General features: G+C 36.0%; 1 protein-coding gene across 1 annotated transcript in view; it reads left to right on the forward strand.

The window, feature by feature from the left end:
- The window catches only part of LOC104130596 (hedgehog interacting protein), a 79,545-nt gene that overhangs the window by 50,791 nt on the left and 14,167 nt on the right, over nucleotides 1-14,587 (forward strand). The window contains exons 7-12 of the mRNA XM_035899191.1: nucleotides 8,225-8,376; nucleotides 8,812-8,985; nucleotides 10,404-10,547; nucleotides 11,465-11,586; nucleotides 13,610-13,733; nucleotides 14,410-14,540. Of these exons, the coding sequence (XP_035755084.1) occupies nucleotides 8,225-8,376; nucleotides 8,812-8,985; nucleotides 10,404-10,547; nucleotides 11,465-11,586; nucleotides 13,610-13,733; nucleotides 14,410-14,540 (847 nt within the window). The remainder of the gene's footprint in view (nucleotides 1-8,224; nucleotides 8,377-8,811; nucleotides 8,986-10,403; nucleotides 10,548-11,464; nucleotides 11,587-13,609; nucleotides 13,734-14,409; nucleotides 14,541-14,587) is intronic.

The following is a 14,587-nucleotide window of genomic DNA, read 5'->3' on the forward strand; positions in this document are numbered from 1 at the left end:
TTTTTTTTTTTTTTTTTTTTTTGCAAGATGCAGACCGCTAGCAACTTACTTTTAGCACTTGCTGAGCAAGTTTTAATATCCATTAGCATACAGACAACAGTAAAGACATGGGGACCAATCTAAGTGGCAATCTGTAGCTTTTTTCCTTCAAGCTGGGTGTGGTTTGCTGCTCTCTCCCCCTGCCCCACAATATTTAAGTACATACCTCGTGTGAATGTAACACTCCCCTTCAGACCGCTAGCAACTTACTTTTAGCACTTGCTGAGCAAGTTTTAATATCCATTAGCATACAGACAACAGTAAAGACATGGGGACCAATCTAAGTGGCAATCTGTAGCTTTTTTCCTTCAAGCTGGGTGTGGTTTGCTGCTCTCTCCCCCTGCCCCACAATATTTAAGTACATACCTCGTGTGAATGTAACACTCCCCTTGCAACCAGAAAAAGCAAATATCTGCTTTAATAGACAACAGTTCACTACTGAGAACCAAAGGAGAAAGGCAGAATTGTGGGTAAGACAAAATAATGTCATCAGGGCATCTTTCCATTTGCATTTCTCTTTTTTGAAACTAGTTATTTTTTAATGCCTACAATTAGACAGATCAACATTTCTGGTTTTAATTTAATGCAGAGAGTATGATAATTACTGTTATTCTGTTCTGAATTATATCCCTAAATTTCCATATAAAGTGGTCACGGTAAAACAGCATGAATTTGTTTTCAATTATCGGAGTATAGAATTTGTTGTAGGTTGGTTCATTTTACATAAGCACTGTCAAATTTGCTATGTGTCACCATACATCCTCTTTTTTTTCCCTCCCTCAGCACAAATAAAAGTCTTACAGCTCATTTTAAAATTCTGTAGACTTTTTTTGTGGATATTTATGAAAAGTCTTAATTTAGCAGCCCAGGGAGACCTTTGCACCATAGTAAGATTTTTATTTTTCCATAACGTATTTTTATCTTTAGCAATGACAAAAGCAGCAGTGATTGGCTGAAATGTCACGCCATAGAAAAGTAACTTAACATATTGAATTAAAATTCTTGAACTCTTTTGACAACTCTCTGCCATTAGATCTGTATTTTAACCAAAAGAAAGTATTTTATGGAACATGCTACTGAAAAATACTGAAGATAAGTTTTATATACATTGTCAAGGAATGAGAGCATGAGAAAGCCAGAGTAGCTGTCTGAGAAGACCACAGTCAAATTAGAGCAATGGTAGAACAGTAAGTCACTAAAAAGATTAATTTGTGTTGTTTCTGTGTTTAAGGAAAAATAGTGTTAGCATTAAAATAGGGTCTAAGTTAAAAAAAAAATCATTCTTGACTGGAAGAGGTAAAGTCATGGTTTTGGTGAATGCAAAAGGGACTATTAGTCTCTTGTCATCACATCATGTATTTGTGAATGTTAATGTAATGTAGTCTATTCTCCTTGGGGTATCATCTGAGCCAATTTTATTGCACTGCCCATTGAACACAGAGTTGTAAAATTTGCCTTTATCATCAAAATGGCATGGAAAGGTGGGTAAAGCTTAAAAGCAACAGAAAGAAGGAGAAAAAATACAAAGGTCATCAAGTCTATTCTCCCTATTAATGAAGGATTTTCATGGTCAGTAAATTTCTTAGCATTTACTGCATTCTCGTTCACTTGAAGGAAGCTTTCTCACTTTCCTAGAAGGCTAATTCTAGAGCACAGTAGACCTCAAACCAATGCAGCTGACAAGCTGTCAGGAGAAGACAGTCTGTAGTGGAAGAATGCTGAAGAGGAAAAGTATAGGAGAGCAGATATGCCAAATAAATAAATAAATAAATAAAGACCAGAACGTGGAGGCGTGCCAGGGAAATAAGAAGAGGCATGCTTATTTTTTACCTTCCCTTAGTGGCCTCCGCTGGTGAACCACTCACTGAATTGCTGGTGGAATGTAAAGCTTCCTTGAAAATAAATCCAGCTGGGGACAGAGGTGGAATCACCACCTGTGTTCCCAGAGGATGAATGCTGCTTACAGCTCAAGAGGCCTCTGTGGTGCAGGAAAGTGTGTAATTCACACCTTCTTGAGCCAGCTTTACTGAATGCAATAATCATCTGGTCTTTATTTGAATCTCCCTCTTCCGGGACTGATTTCCACTGTCTTCTGTTATTCCAATTCTCCTAAAGTAGTGCAGTACATAAAGTTTCTCAGTCCAGATGCAGACCTCACATGGGCTCATGGCCACCTCCTTGCAAGCACACTCACAGTCGTACGTCACTCTGCCCAAAACCTCTCAATTATTGGCTGGCTCTTGGCAGTCTCAAAGCTTTTAGCTGCTTCTAACCAATAATTGGGAGAGTTGTCAAAGCAGGATTCATGTCTTACCAGAAGAGTGTGAAGGAGGCAAGCTGTGGGTTTGTGTTGGGTTGGTATCTGCATTTATAAGTTTCATATACTTTCTTTAGGAGGACGGGAAGAAAGAATTGTATTATCAGGGGACGAGGATTGTCATTTGGATTAAACTAAAGACTTGTCCAGCAGAACAGCAAAATCTGGAGTTGAGGAATTAAAAAAATAAGTACAGAGGACTAGGACTAGAAGTGAAAGGTCCTGCATTTAGTGACTGGTATCTTCACATGACTCTTAAGGTAAGGAAAAGAAAAAATGATCGAGGCCATGTCAAAATTTTGTCCTTGCTGCAACTGAAGAAGAAAAAAAAGAATTAGGTTTTAAGCTCCAGTGCTATCTTTAGATTTCAAGTAATTTTATTTATTTCTGTTCAAGTTATGACCACTCTAGAATTCTTTTGCTGGAAAACTATGCTGCATAATAAATATGTGTGTGTAATTCCTGTGAATAGGCAGTCTGACTTTTCGCCAAGTGCAGAGAAGCCCCATTCAAAATCCATGCAGAACAGGTCTTATGAATCACCTTTTGATAGGTCTGACTTTTGGACCCACTGGGCACTAAAGGAGTGACACATCATTACTTTATTGTGAGTTCTGTTGTCCTGTAAAAAAATGAGCATTTAAATATGACTGCAAATATCAGAGCAGACAACTTTGTGATGGGTACACTTTGGCCATCCCCGATTTTCAGCCGAATCCTGCCCTGCACCTAACTGAACAAAACCCACCTCTAACTTCAGTAGGAGTTGTGCTTAAATTCCTAAGGGTATGGTCCTCTAAGTATTTTTCCTGTATAAATTTAATTGTAAAGCATTCCTGTATCTAAAGTTATTTTAAACTGAAGTATTAAAATAGTGTATTTGTTAAAATCAGTAAAAAATATAGAAAATGTTTTAAAAAAATCCTTAAATAACTGCAAAGCCCTTTATAAACAAGAAAAAAAATTGAAGCTTTGCAGCATAACAGCAAAAAGGAAATGCTTTGGAGATAGGGTCTAGTACGCATACTATACTGAGCCATGACATCAGTGTAATTATTTTTCCCTAAGGTAAAAGTCTTATGTTACAAATTCTTCCCTTGCCAGAGGCCTCAGGCCCCACAGATGTTCAGATAGCAAAGCACTTGAGTTCTCAACACCCAAGAGGTCTATAGGAGCTCTATTCCTACACCATACCTACAGCCCAATCAATTTCTGGTTTTCTCATTCTGGATTTGTTGCCCCTTTCACCTGTCAGAGGCACTTCCCCCTTGTGTGTCTCAAAATAGTCAATGCAGCTTTGAAAGGCAAGGTGTGCCCTTGCAGCAGACCTTTTGCTGGTTTCTACTTCTGCTGTCGTCAAGTTTCTATCCTGTGCTGGGACCAAATTTCCAAAACATGTCAATTAAGCAAACACTTCCCGCTGAGAAAAATACCTGACATTGATCTTCAGCCCTACAGTAAGATCCGGTAAAGGAAGGTTCAAATAAGCAGAGATTCTTTTGGGATCACCTAATTAGAAATCCCTTTCTGAAGAGTTCATATGGTACTGCGTGATAAGAGATTTTAGATGTTCCATGACCCCTTCCCCCATGTTTTTTACAAATAAAACTCCTTAAGATCGAACACATGGTAATACATATTAGTTATGGTATTTATTACGTAAGAAACAAACTAAATTAAGGGTGATCATACTACCTCAACGAGTTACCCAGCATTTGCTCTATAGTAATAGATGAAAACATATGATATAAAGACATTACATTAGAGTTAATATTTTAAGTCACGAATGACCATTGACTATATTTTAAGCACAACCCTTTTTAAAAAAGGTTGCTGCTCATTTCCAATATGAGGCTGGGATTGTCCAGATGAAAGAGCTGTTAAGTATAAATCCCACTATTTTATGTGAGTGAATTGTGAAATCAATTTTAAAGGAAAACTTGGAATCTGCTACCTATATTGTTTACTAGTAAGCCACACAGAGTAATGGAAATAAATGGTCATGTCTGGGTTTGCTTATGGAAATTAATTACTATTAAGGTTGCATAATTAAGGGTCATAGTACCAGTTAAGGCATTCCCATATAACTCTCTATATTTACCATAGGAAATAATACATATATCAATGTAATAAATGGCCGCATGTCTTAAAAATAACTGCAGCATGTTTCTCTATTATAGAAAAAGTGTGATACCTTAATAATATAATAATACTGCTGTATATAATACCAGAGATATATAAGAATACATTTGGAAATGCATAGATGGAGAGTAGAGCCCTCTTCTAAGGAGCGCTTATGTGAAAATAGCACCTTTCTATAAAAATCCAGTATTCACGTGCAGCAATTACTCCTCTTGGTGTTAGCCAAAATACAGAGGGGATCGTGTTGTGCAGTTGTTTCAGATTTTTACAAGTGTAAATATATTGCAACAGAAATTACAATGCAAAAAGAAATATTGAAAATATACTTCAGTTAAGAGCACTTACTGGTGTAATATACTTTTAGAACTGACATAATGTACCTAACCAACCATTTAAAAATGAGAAGTAAAGAAACACTTTAAGTTTAATGCATACAATTAATCTTTACTTGGCTTTGTACTGACTTAAGATATTCTGATTAAATTATTTTCATGCTTGTGGTCCTAAACTAGACCAAACTGGTTTTTAAAAGAATGTTTTTCCTTTCACATAACTCCTTAGCTGAAGCTTATAATCTGGTCCAAGGAAGATCAGTTTTGAAACAAGTGTAGTATTGGTGCAAAACATGCAATTCCTGCGAGTAGAAGCATTCAAGCTCAAGAGATGCATAGGCAGACATCAGAAGAGTGAGCTTCCAGGTTTAGTTATAATAGAGATTTCACACTGGGCCCAGTCTACAGTATGTTTAGGTAATTAACACTCATTTCAGCCAACCATCATTCTTTGTCTTCAGCAGACATCCCGATGGAATACAAAGATTTGTCTCATTCTTCTCGCCCTTTTTTATAGAACTGAAAAATGTTAATTGTTATGCCATCAAACTGTGTAGTGCAGAATCTCATACAAGCTACTATGTCATCTACACTCTGTTGGTGCTGGTTTCATCAGAGGGGAAACTTAAAAAGAAAATGATGTCAAGAAGTTATTAAGCTGCCAAGAGAAAGATACAGATATTTGACACTTGGTATCTACAAGACAAGACTATAAAGCTGGCTTCACAGTAGGGGCATTTATCAAAAGTCCATTGCTAAAAAATAAAAAATAAAAATGAGGATTATTCTAAAGGGAAAATCTGGAATTTTGAAATTTGATACATAATTATGCAGTTTGACAGTACCAAAATGACTGCTTGTAAGGGATTTTGCTGGGTATCTCTCAATTTACCCCTCAATATAAGAGACATAACACTACAGAAAACTATATACTTTCTGGCACCATAGAGGTAATTTCGAAAGCTATGGAAGCTGTGGCAGTGATTTAATTGGAAACAAGAGGTTTGCCAGTTAGTGATAAAGCTGAAAGTACACAATTGTTTTTCAAAACCAGAAAAAATAAGTATGGAAAAACTCAGCTGGATTTCTAGTTGACCATAAGCCAACTAATGGCTTGATCCTGCACTGATTTCAGTATCTTAGAGGGATATTTCCAAAGTTCTTATTAAATGCAAGAGTAAATAGACTTTTTAGAACATAGTGTGTCTGGCTCACTTTGAAAAACAGAAAGCAGCGTGACTTTTCAAGACATAACAGATACATTCTATAAACAAAGAAAGAAATATATTGCAGTCTAATATAATCACGCAGGACAGCAATTAGTAGAAATACTGGCCTGATTCTATGAATGCAACTCGCCATACTAACTACCTTGCAGGTCTTGTGTTTCATTCATTTGTCAAATTATTGCTTCATGTGTACGTCTTTAAAATCTCTTAATTTAATTTTCACCTGTTCATGCTTTCAACAACTTCACTTTCACACTGAGACTGCTCTCATGACATCAAGCACTAAATAAAATCTTCAGCTAAGTAACAAAAAGATCTTTTCTTACTAATACTTTCAGTAACTCACCTTGAATGGCAGGCCTAGTGTGACTCATTGACGTTCTTGGGCCCTTAAATGAGTTGAACTCATCTCTCAGGAGAAGAAATAGGACTGTCTTTGTCTGGGCACAACAGATAGAATCATTCATCAGGAATCTTTGAAATATGCCTTACTGTTCCCAAAGCAACTGATTTGCCTCCCTTTGCTTCAGACTTTATCAGAGCAACTTGGTCAAAACTCTTAGAAACTCATACAATAGTATCTACAATCAGTTCAGACTCAGCTGAAGAAATTATTTTTGGCTTGTAAAGGAGAAAGAGCGGGATTGCCAGTCCCTTCATCCACGATGACTGCAACTGATTTGGCAGCTCTAACTAGACTTTCAAAACTAACCTCTCTGATAACCCCCTGAAACTAAATTTTTCTAGCAAACAAACTAGCAAATTTTGGCTGCCTCTAATTAGCAGGATCCAGACTTCATTGTACAAATCTCTTTGTATGGAAATCTCTTGACCTATTTACATCTCCGTTTCTGACTCAGGTTTCTCTTTGGTGGTTGTGATTAAAAAGGAAGTATGGCAATCATGTTGAATTAAAATAAATTAAAGCTGTGCACTTTCCCAATTAGGCCTTTTGTGGGACGTCTTTCAACAGGAAGACAGGCCCATCCATCACTCTGAATTGCAATTACATTTTAAAAGCTTCATTCTCTCTTATAATTTAAAATTTCATAATTAGTTATCATGGGTGTGGTTAGAGTTGCAAAACATCTGCTTATGGGTGCAGAGCTGGAGCACTTGAGTCTACAACAGAGTCACTAGTTTTGAAAGGCTGGCAAACCCTGAGTTAAACCCCAAAACAACCATCAGCTTGAGAGTAATCACATATATGAATTGAATTTGCATGGTTAATTCTGTACTCTGTTTATTTCTGGGCCTCGGCTTCTCTCCCCTGTATTACCTCAAGAGCAACAAATGAATCTTAAGTTTTATTCTTCATTTATACAAATATAATTTTAGGCATAGTAATGCTACATACACTTTTAGAAGCCAAAGAGAAAATTGCCTTCTATTTAGGTACACAGGGTATTTGCATTGTCACAGTACATTACGTGGATTTGATGCTTAACATATAACTGTACTAATCTTTGTGGCAAACATAATAACAAAAGAAAGTTGTTCGGAGATTTTTCTATTTTTATTTTAAAAAATAACAAAAACCTTTCCATTGAAGGACCACATGTAAAACTCTGGTTTCTCTGCAGAGAGACCAAGGCTGCTTATTACCTACAGTATACTAGCTATGATGAACAGACCACCATCGTTGTGACAACTGATGTTGCTGCCTCCAGGGTAAAACAAAGGTTTACATATTACACAAGCAATTTAACTGTTTTCTAAACATATTGCCAAGACAGTGGGAGTTGGCAGCCAGCACTGTGTTTTAGGTTTTGGATACTTGGATTAGAAGTGACTGCTGATTACAGACCTTTTTATTTGTCTTCTACGAATTACAAGCAACCTAGTAACCCAGCAAAGAATCCTTCACAGCACTTAAACTTGTCTTCATGGCTTCCCAAAGATTACATACACAAATCACTCCACAAAAGTGGCATAAGAGACTTGTGCATAGATAACTACATAAGACAATTGTCTTGTTCCAACTCTTAAAGAGTTCCCCAAAGTGAAATGTTTTATAATCCTTTTTGTGCAGTAGTCAGGAAAGAAATAAAAGAGTTTGGGCAAAGATTATCCACAAGAAAGAAACTTTTTTTTGGGTTCCAGCTGAAACACAATAAAGAACATAATTAACTTCACAATTCTTTGTGTTTTTCATTTGACTGCAGGGAGGAGATGAAAGAGGACTGTTAAGCCTTGCATTCCATCCCAATTACAAGAAAAATGGAAAGCTGTATGTGTCTTATACCACCAACCAAGAACGGTGGGCTATTGGACCTCATGACCACATCCTTAGGGTCGTAGAATACACAGTATCCAGGTATCAGTAGAAGTCTAAAATTCACAAATTCTGTATTTGTCAGCAACCTTTTCCTTTTAGTATTTCCCATTTCTAAAATGAACTATCAGATTTACAATGTGTACACTTGGGCACTTGCAGAAAAATTATTGCTGATTTTATTTCAAACAGTAGTTTTGGAACAGCAGTAAGTACACTGGCTTAGTCCTTTTAAGACTTTTTTTAGTTATTCTGTCATTTTTTAATTATAGTTATTTCCTACTTATTGTGTATAGGCAGCAAAATATTTTTGTGAATGCTGGAAAAATGAAATTTCTCAGAAATAATCATTTGACCTTTTTCCGCCAAGTTACAACATCCACATCTTAAAGTATAATTTGAATGATTCTAGTTTCTTTTTAGAAAGAACAACAATGATAGTGAACTGTGAAAACTGTTCATATCTTTATATTGCAGGAAAAATCCACACCAAGTTGATATGAGAACAGCAAGAGTGTTTTTAGAAGTAGCAGAACTACATCGAAAACATCTAGGAGGACAGCTTCTGTTTGGCCCAGATGGTTTCCTATACATTTTTCTTGGAGATGGCATGATCACTCTAGATGATATGGAGGAGATGGATGGTTTAAGGTACAAAAACTACCAATGGATAGACTTCTATTATTGTCTTCTGGTTTTGCACTGTATTTGGGGTCAGAATCAAAAGTGATCAGCAGTTGTCAGGACAAATGCCACTCCTCCTTCCTTTACTACATAATCCCCCTATTTTCAGTGCCTGGGTTTAGCAAACTATGGATTTTCATAACAGTCTTACCACTTAAATATATCTTCTTGTCATTGTGTGCTATCAAACCATTTAAATATTGGAGCCGTCACCAGTAGATGCAATTGTATTTAAGCACAGGCTAGACTATCTTTTTTCCAAACTATTATTCTATGAACAAGATAACTTTATTGAACAAACATTCTAAAAAAGTGTCTACAAACACATACCAGAGTCAACAACACTGTATCACTTAGGAAAATGTCTAGAGAACATATGAAGGAATCCTACTTTGGTTCTACCTATAGAATTTTCTCAACCTGCTTTTTCCCTCAATTCAGTATGCTCTGTTGGAGTTGCAACATTTGCCTTAATTTAGAGAAAGCATGGACTGACCCTTTACAGACCTAAAAAGACCTGCTATGCTCAAAGTCCTCTTAGGCTCAGCAGGAGAGCAGGTGCTCCTGCCTTTTGCAGTGAGGATATACTTAAAACCAAGACCAGAGAACAATTCTAATACTTGATTTTAAATTAATGTAAAACAAGGAGAGACTGAAACAGATTTGTGATGAAGACGGACAGAAAGGAATCAATTTAAATATGCACATCTATTCATGTTTGTAAAAAGAGTTCTGATGCTTTTCTACTCCTTCTACATTCTTGTCCTTCTCCCTTCCTCCACCATGATCATGAATATAAGGCAAAACATTTTACTCTGTCCTGTGTCACGTAACGAGAAAGTTCTGATTCTTTACCAAAAATACCAACATCTCCATTCAACCAATACAATTACTTTTGGTTTTTTAATGTATAATTAATATATAATTAATGTATAATTAATCTTTGGATTGTAGTGTGACTAGAAATCATTGAGTTCAAGAGTAGGATTCAAAGTGTTAGCAAAAAGCATTATGTAACTACCAAGTGATTATATCCATAGGTACTTTAGAGGAGATACAGTATAAAAGAGTTAATAGCCTTATGTTTGAAGCCATAAAATGATGTTGTTGTATGGAAAGTTGCTCTTATTATCAAGTTGCTTCCCGACAGCATGGTCAGAGGCGTTCTAATATGCACATAACAAGGCAACATATTGCCCAAAGAGAATCTTTGATCGGTTCTGCTACTATTCTTTGGACTTGCATGTACCATAAAACCAACCTAGATGTGATTATTCAGTAAAGTAGGTTGTTTATTTTGCTGGTTCACTGTAGCATTATATGGATTAAATCTACCAGTATAACACTTTTTAAAAACCAACTATTTTATCCTCCAACTTTCTCAGCGATTTTACAGGCTCTGTATTGCGCCTCGATGTAAATACTGACCTGTGCAATGTCCCTTACTCCATACCACGGAGCAACCCACATTTTAATAGCACAAACCAACCTCCTGAGATTTTTGCACACGGACTCCACAATCCAGGCCGGTAAGTAAGTTACAATTAAATTGAATTACTCTGGAGCAGGTACTGTTTTCAACCAGAAACCTTTTATACAGTCGGGTAACAAAATGTTAATAATAAAGGCACTTGTGAACTTTTTAAAACTTACACTCCTCCACCTCCACACATACGTCGCAGTTAGAAACAAATGTACGTTGGCAAAGGGGAAGGAGAAGACAATGCACAACTATTACAAGTCAAGACTGAAATGAAAGAAACAAAGTACAGGATTTTTGTTTTTAATGAATAATAAAATTATTACAGTTATGAAAGAAGAGAACTTAAAGCAGAGAGTTGGTAAAGTACAGCTGAGAGAGGAATTTGAGAAATTAAGAGTAGTCGAATCTTGACTGAGAAAAAAAGGCACATGGAAAACAAATGAGAACATCTGGTGATATCTAAACAATAACACGGAGGAAAACAATGCTTTAGCTAAACAACACATAATTCAGCAAATTAGGTGGGTGGTAGTACTGAAATGACATTTAAAGTCACGGTTTGAAAAAATTCAGAAAGTCAAGTTGTTGAGATAAGGAGTTGATTCTTGGACTTTTTTACAATCCAAAATTCCTATACCATAGAAGTCAACTCATTTAGCTTGGCTAAGGTAATACTCACATCAGGTGCTATTGAGCAGAGAATATTTTATCACTGGAAAAAATATTTTTAATTCACATTATATAAAAAATGGTGCGGGGATGGGGAAGTTATATTATCTCTTGTATATAAATCTTATGCACTTCTCGGATATTTTGGCTCAGTATGGAATAGGTCCCTCAAATGAGTAGGCACCACAAAGAAACAATACTCCTTCAAAAGGTGATGCTTCATACTATTGATCGAGAATTATCCATTATCAGCTCGTCTATCTTGTGGATTCTCTTATATTTTTTGTTTTACAGGTGTGCTGTGGACCGCCACCCAACAGATGTAAACATCAATTTAACTATACTTTGCTCAGATTCAAATGGAAAGAACAGATCTTCAGCAAGAATCTTACAAATAATAAAGGGTAAAGACTATGGTAAGTTCCAGCCAGGGTAAAGCTGCTGGAAACAGTTGGTTTCTATGCCCATGGAATAATAAATAGAAATCAGAAAAAAATAAAGGACTGTATAGCTATGATAGGTAACTTACTGCATAGACAGCATAGGTAACCTACAAAAGGTAGAACTTATGAAAAGTATGGTACAAGCAGATAAAAGATGCAAGACAAAACAAAACTTAAATTACTCAACTTTGTTCTTGTCAGTGAAGAATACCATGTAAAGAACATTTACGAACCATGCCAGTTGCTAGTCTGTCAAAGATCTCACTGTTGCTGCATATGATGGCTCATAAAGAAAAGATTTTGGAATATCAGGAAGTGATGAAAATGTATTCTTAGCCATCCACAAATAAACTTAAGATACAGAATGGAAACCTCATGTAATGTGCCTCCTATAATGGAAGAAGTGAGATAGACAACAACAGACCACAACCAAACAGGGAAATGACTGAGCTCTGTTTAAATGTTACTAAAAATAAAAAACTTAGAAAAATGCACAATGCTACTCCTTCATAATAAACGACTAGTTTAGACTAGATTGAAAAAAGATAAATGTACTCAATTAGGGACTTAAAATTTCAAAGTGTTTCATGTGCTCTCTGAGTCAGTACAATTGTCAGTCATAATTTTAGTTCTATGTTTAACTCTGATACAAAGATTGCTTCCTAGTTCAGGCAAGCCAGGTGACAGTTGCTATCATCTACCTCAGTTGACCATTTAGCAGCTTGTAAATTCATGGTGGTAAAAGGTGATAAATGCCAAAGGTGCGTAAAGGCATCAAGAACTGGTCTATCTCCTGGAATGTAGCATTTTCTGATTTTATTCATATCCCTAGTTCTCCCACCTGTATTTTACCTAAAAGCAAAGCAGCTGTGCTAGCTGGTACGACAGTACACAATGGTGTAATGCAATTGTTCTACTTCAGTTATTGCATGTATTTTCTGTCTTCATTTTATAAAAGCCAAACCAAAGAATAATATTTGGTAAACCACTGCTCCAATGGAATTTTGACTGCATCTTTATTGCAGAGTAAACTAAGCAATATTGTGTCTATCCAGAACAGCTTGCCAATATTAATACTAGGCTGTGGGTCAATTGCTTCAATAAAAAGAGCTCATCATCCTTTTCTCCCACATAAAATTTCAGCTCTTACTCTTGTAGAATTATCTGGGAAATTCATTTATCGAAGACTTGCAGATAGCCCTCCAATTAAAAAAAAAAAGTTCCTATCAAACAAAAAAGTCTATGGGCTGTGGCTTTAATTTAAAAGCATGCAGTTAGCATATCAAGTTGAACCTACTTTTACCCTAAGCAGTATTTGATTGCATGAATAGGAACATCTACACTGAAACTTCCTTGAAGACATTCATTGATATGACTAAACTCTGCAGTTTTGTAAAAAAAGGAAAAAAGCAGGTATAAGAACTGCAGCTACAACAGCACCGTAAATAAAAACAAGAAGCTACAGAGAGCAATACTAGTGTTTTATGGGACATAACACACATACCGTTTTTAAAACTGTGATTTTGAAAGAGTTTCTCAAAGTACTGAATGATTTGGAAAACAAGTTCTGCTGAAAATCACTGGAATTTCTGCTTTTAGATACTGGAAGGATTTGCAGTGAAGGGGGTTTAATTGTATTCCTGAAGTTCAAGAGATCCATTCTGCAGACTGTATTGACACTTAAAAGTTAATAGCAATCACATCAACTTCAGTGAAAATCTGACCGAATCCTTATATAGTTTTATTCTCCCAGCCTGGGCACACAGGGGAAAGCAACTATAGTCTCTCGTATCTAAGTTCCTCACCAGCTGTTTCACCAACAGCCTTTGTTGTAATTTTCTGATTTTTTTAATGCTTCATTTCTGGCAACATACCTTGAATTTTGAGGAGTGTTTAGATGGAATTAACCTCTTTTCTTGAAGTAATAACATTTTCATAAATATTAATCAAAATATGAAATTGCATATGATCTAATGCTACGGTAGTTCCTTTTTAGAAAGTGAGCCTTCACTTTTAGAATTCAAACCGTTCAGCAGTGGATCCTTGGTTGGTGGATTTGTCTATCGAGGCTGCCAGTCTGAAAGGCTCTATGGAAGTTATGTATTTGGAGACCGCAATGGGTAGGTTTCTTATAACTCACTCTTAAACAAAAATCAATATAAGGTATATTTAGTTACTGAGCTTCCTGTATAAAGGAACACCAACAGTCTTGCATATTGTGTCACTTTGCCAATGTAGCAGAGTGACAATACAGATCAAACTCTAAATTTTGAAATAAAAGAGCACAGCATTCTAATGAATGGTGACATAAGTAACATATCTGATCCTTCCAAAAAAGTACAAAGACATTCACATCACAGCACTCTTAAGATTTTAGTTCTACAAACACTTACATGCACCACTTGCATTATGATGGGAATAAATGTTAATTGTGAAACTGTTTCCCAAACAGGTCTAACTGGTAAGACATTGACAACTTTGGGGGTTTTATGGAAACATCACTGATAGAGCAAATGAATTTTTTTTAATGAACGGGCATAGTTTCCCCATGCCAAATAGCTCAGTATTCACAAATGGCTGTATAGTATAGCTCGAACCCAATTTTCCAATGTCTGAATGGCAGGAAGGGAAATGCTGTGCTATTTTATTATTTTATAGGGAAATCATAAGATGATGAACTGCACAGACGTATCTATGGAGCTACTTGCAGCAAGTGTTTACTTATTTATCTGGACAGTGAAAACTCTCTATTCATAATGTAATATAACAATTTGCTTTATGTGTTTTCGAATATAGAAATTTTTTAACACTGCAACAGAGTCCTGCAACCAAACAGTGGCAAGAGAAACCCCTCTGTCTTGGCAACACTGGTTCATGTAGAGGTTTCTTTTCAGGCCCTGTCTTGGGATTTGGTGAAGACGAATTAGGTAAATAGAAAAAAATGTATGATATTAAATATTAAGCCTTATTGGTA

Source organism: Egretta garzetta, unplaced genomic scaffold, assembly GCF_000687185.1.
Source record: "Egretta garzetta isolate BGI_Z169 unplaced genomic scaffold, ASM68718v1 scaffold258, whole genome shotgun sequence".
In the NCBI taxonomy this organism is placed as follows: domain Eukaryota; kingdom Metazoa; phylum Chordata; class Aves; order Pelecaniformes; family Ardeidae; genus Egretta; species Egretta garzetta.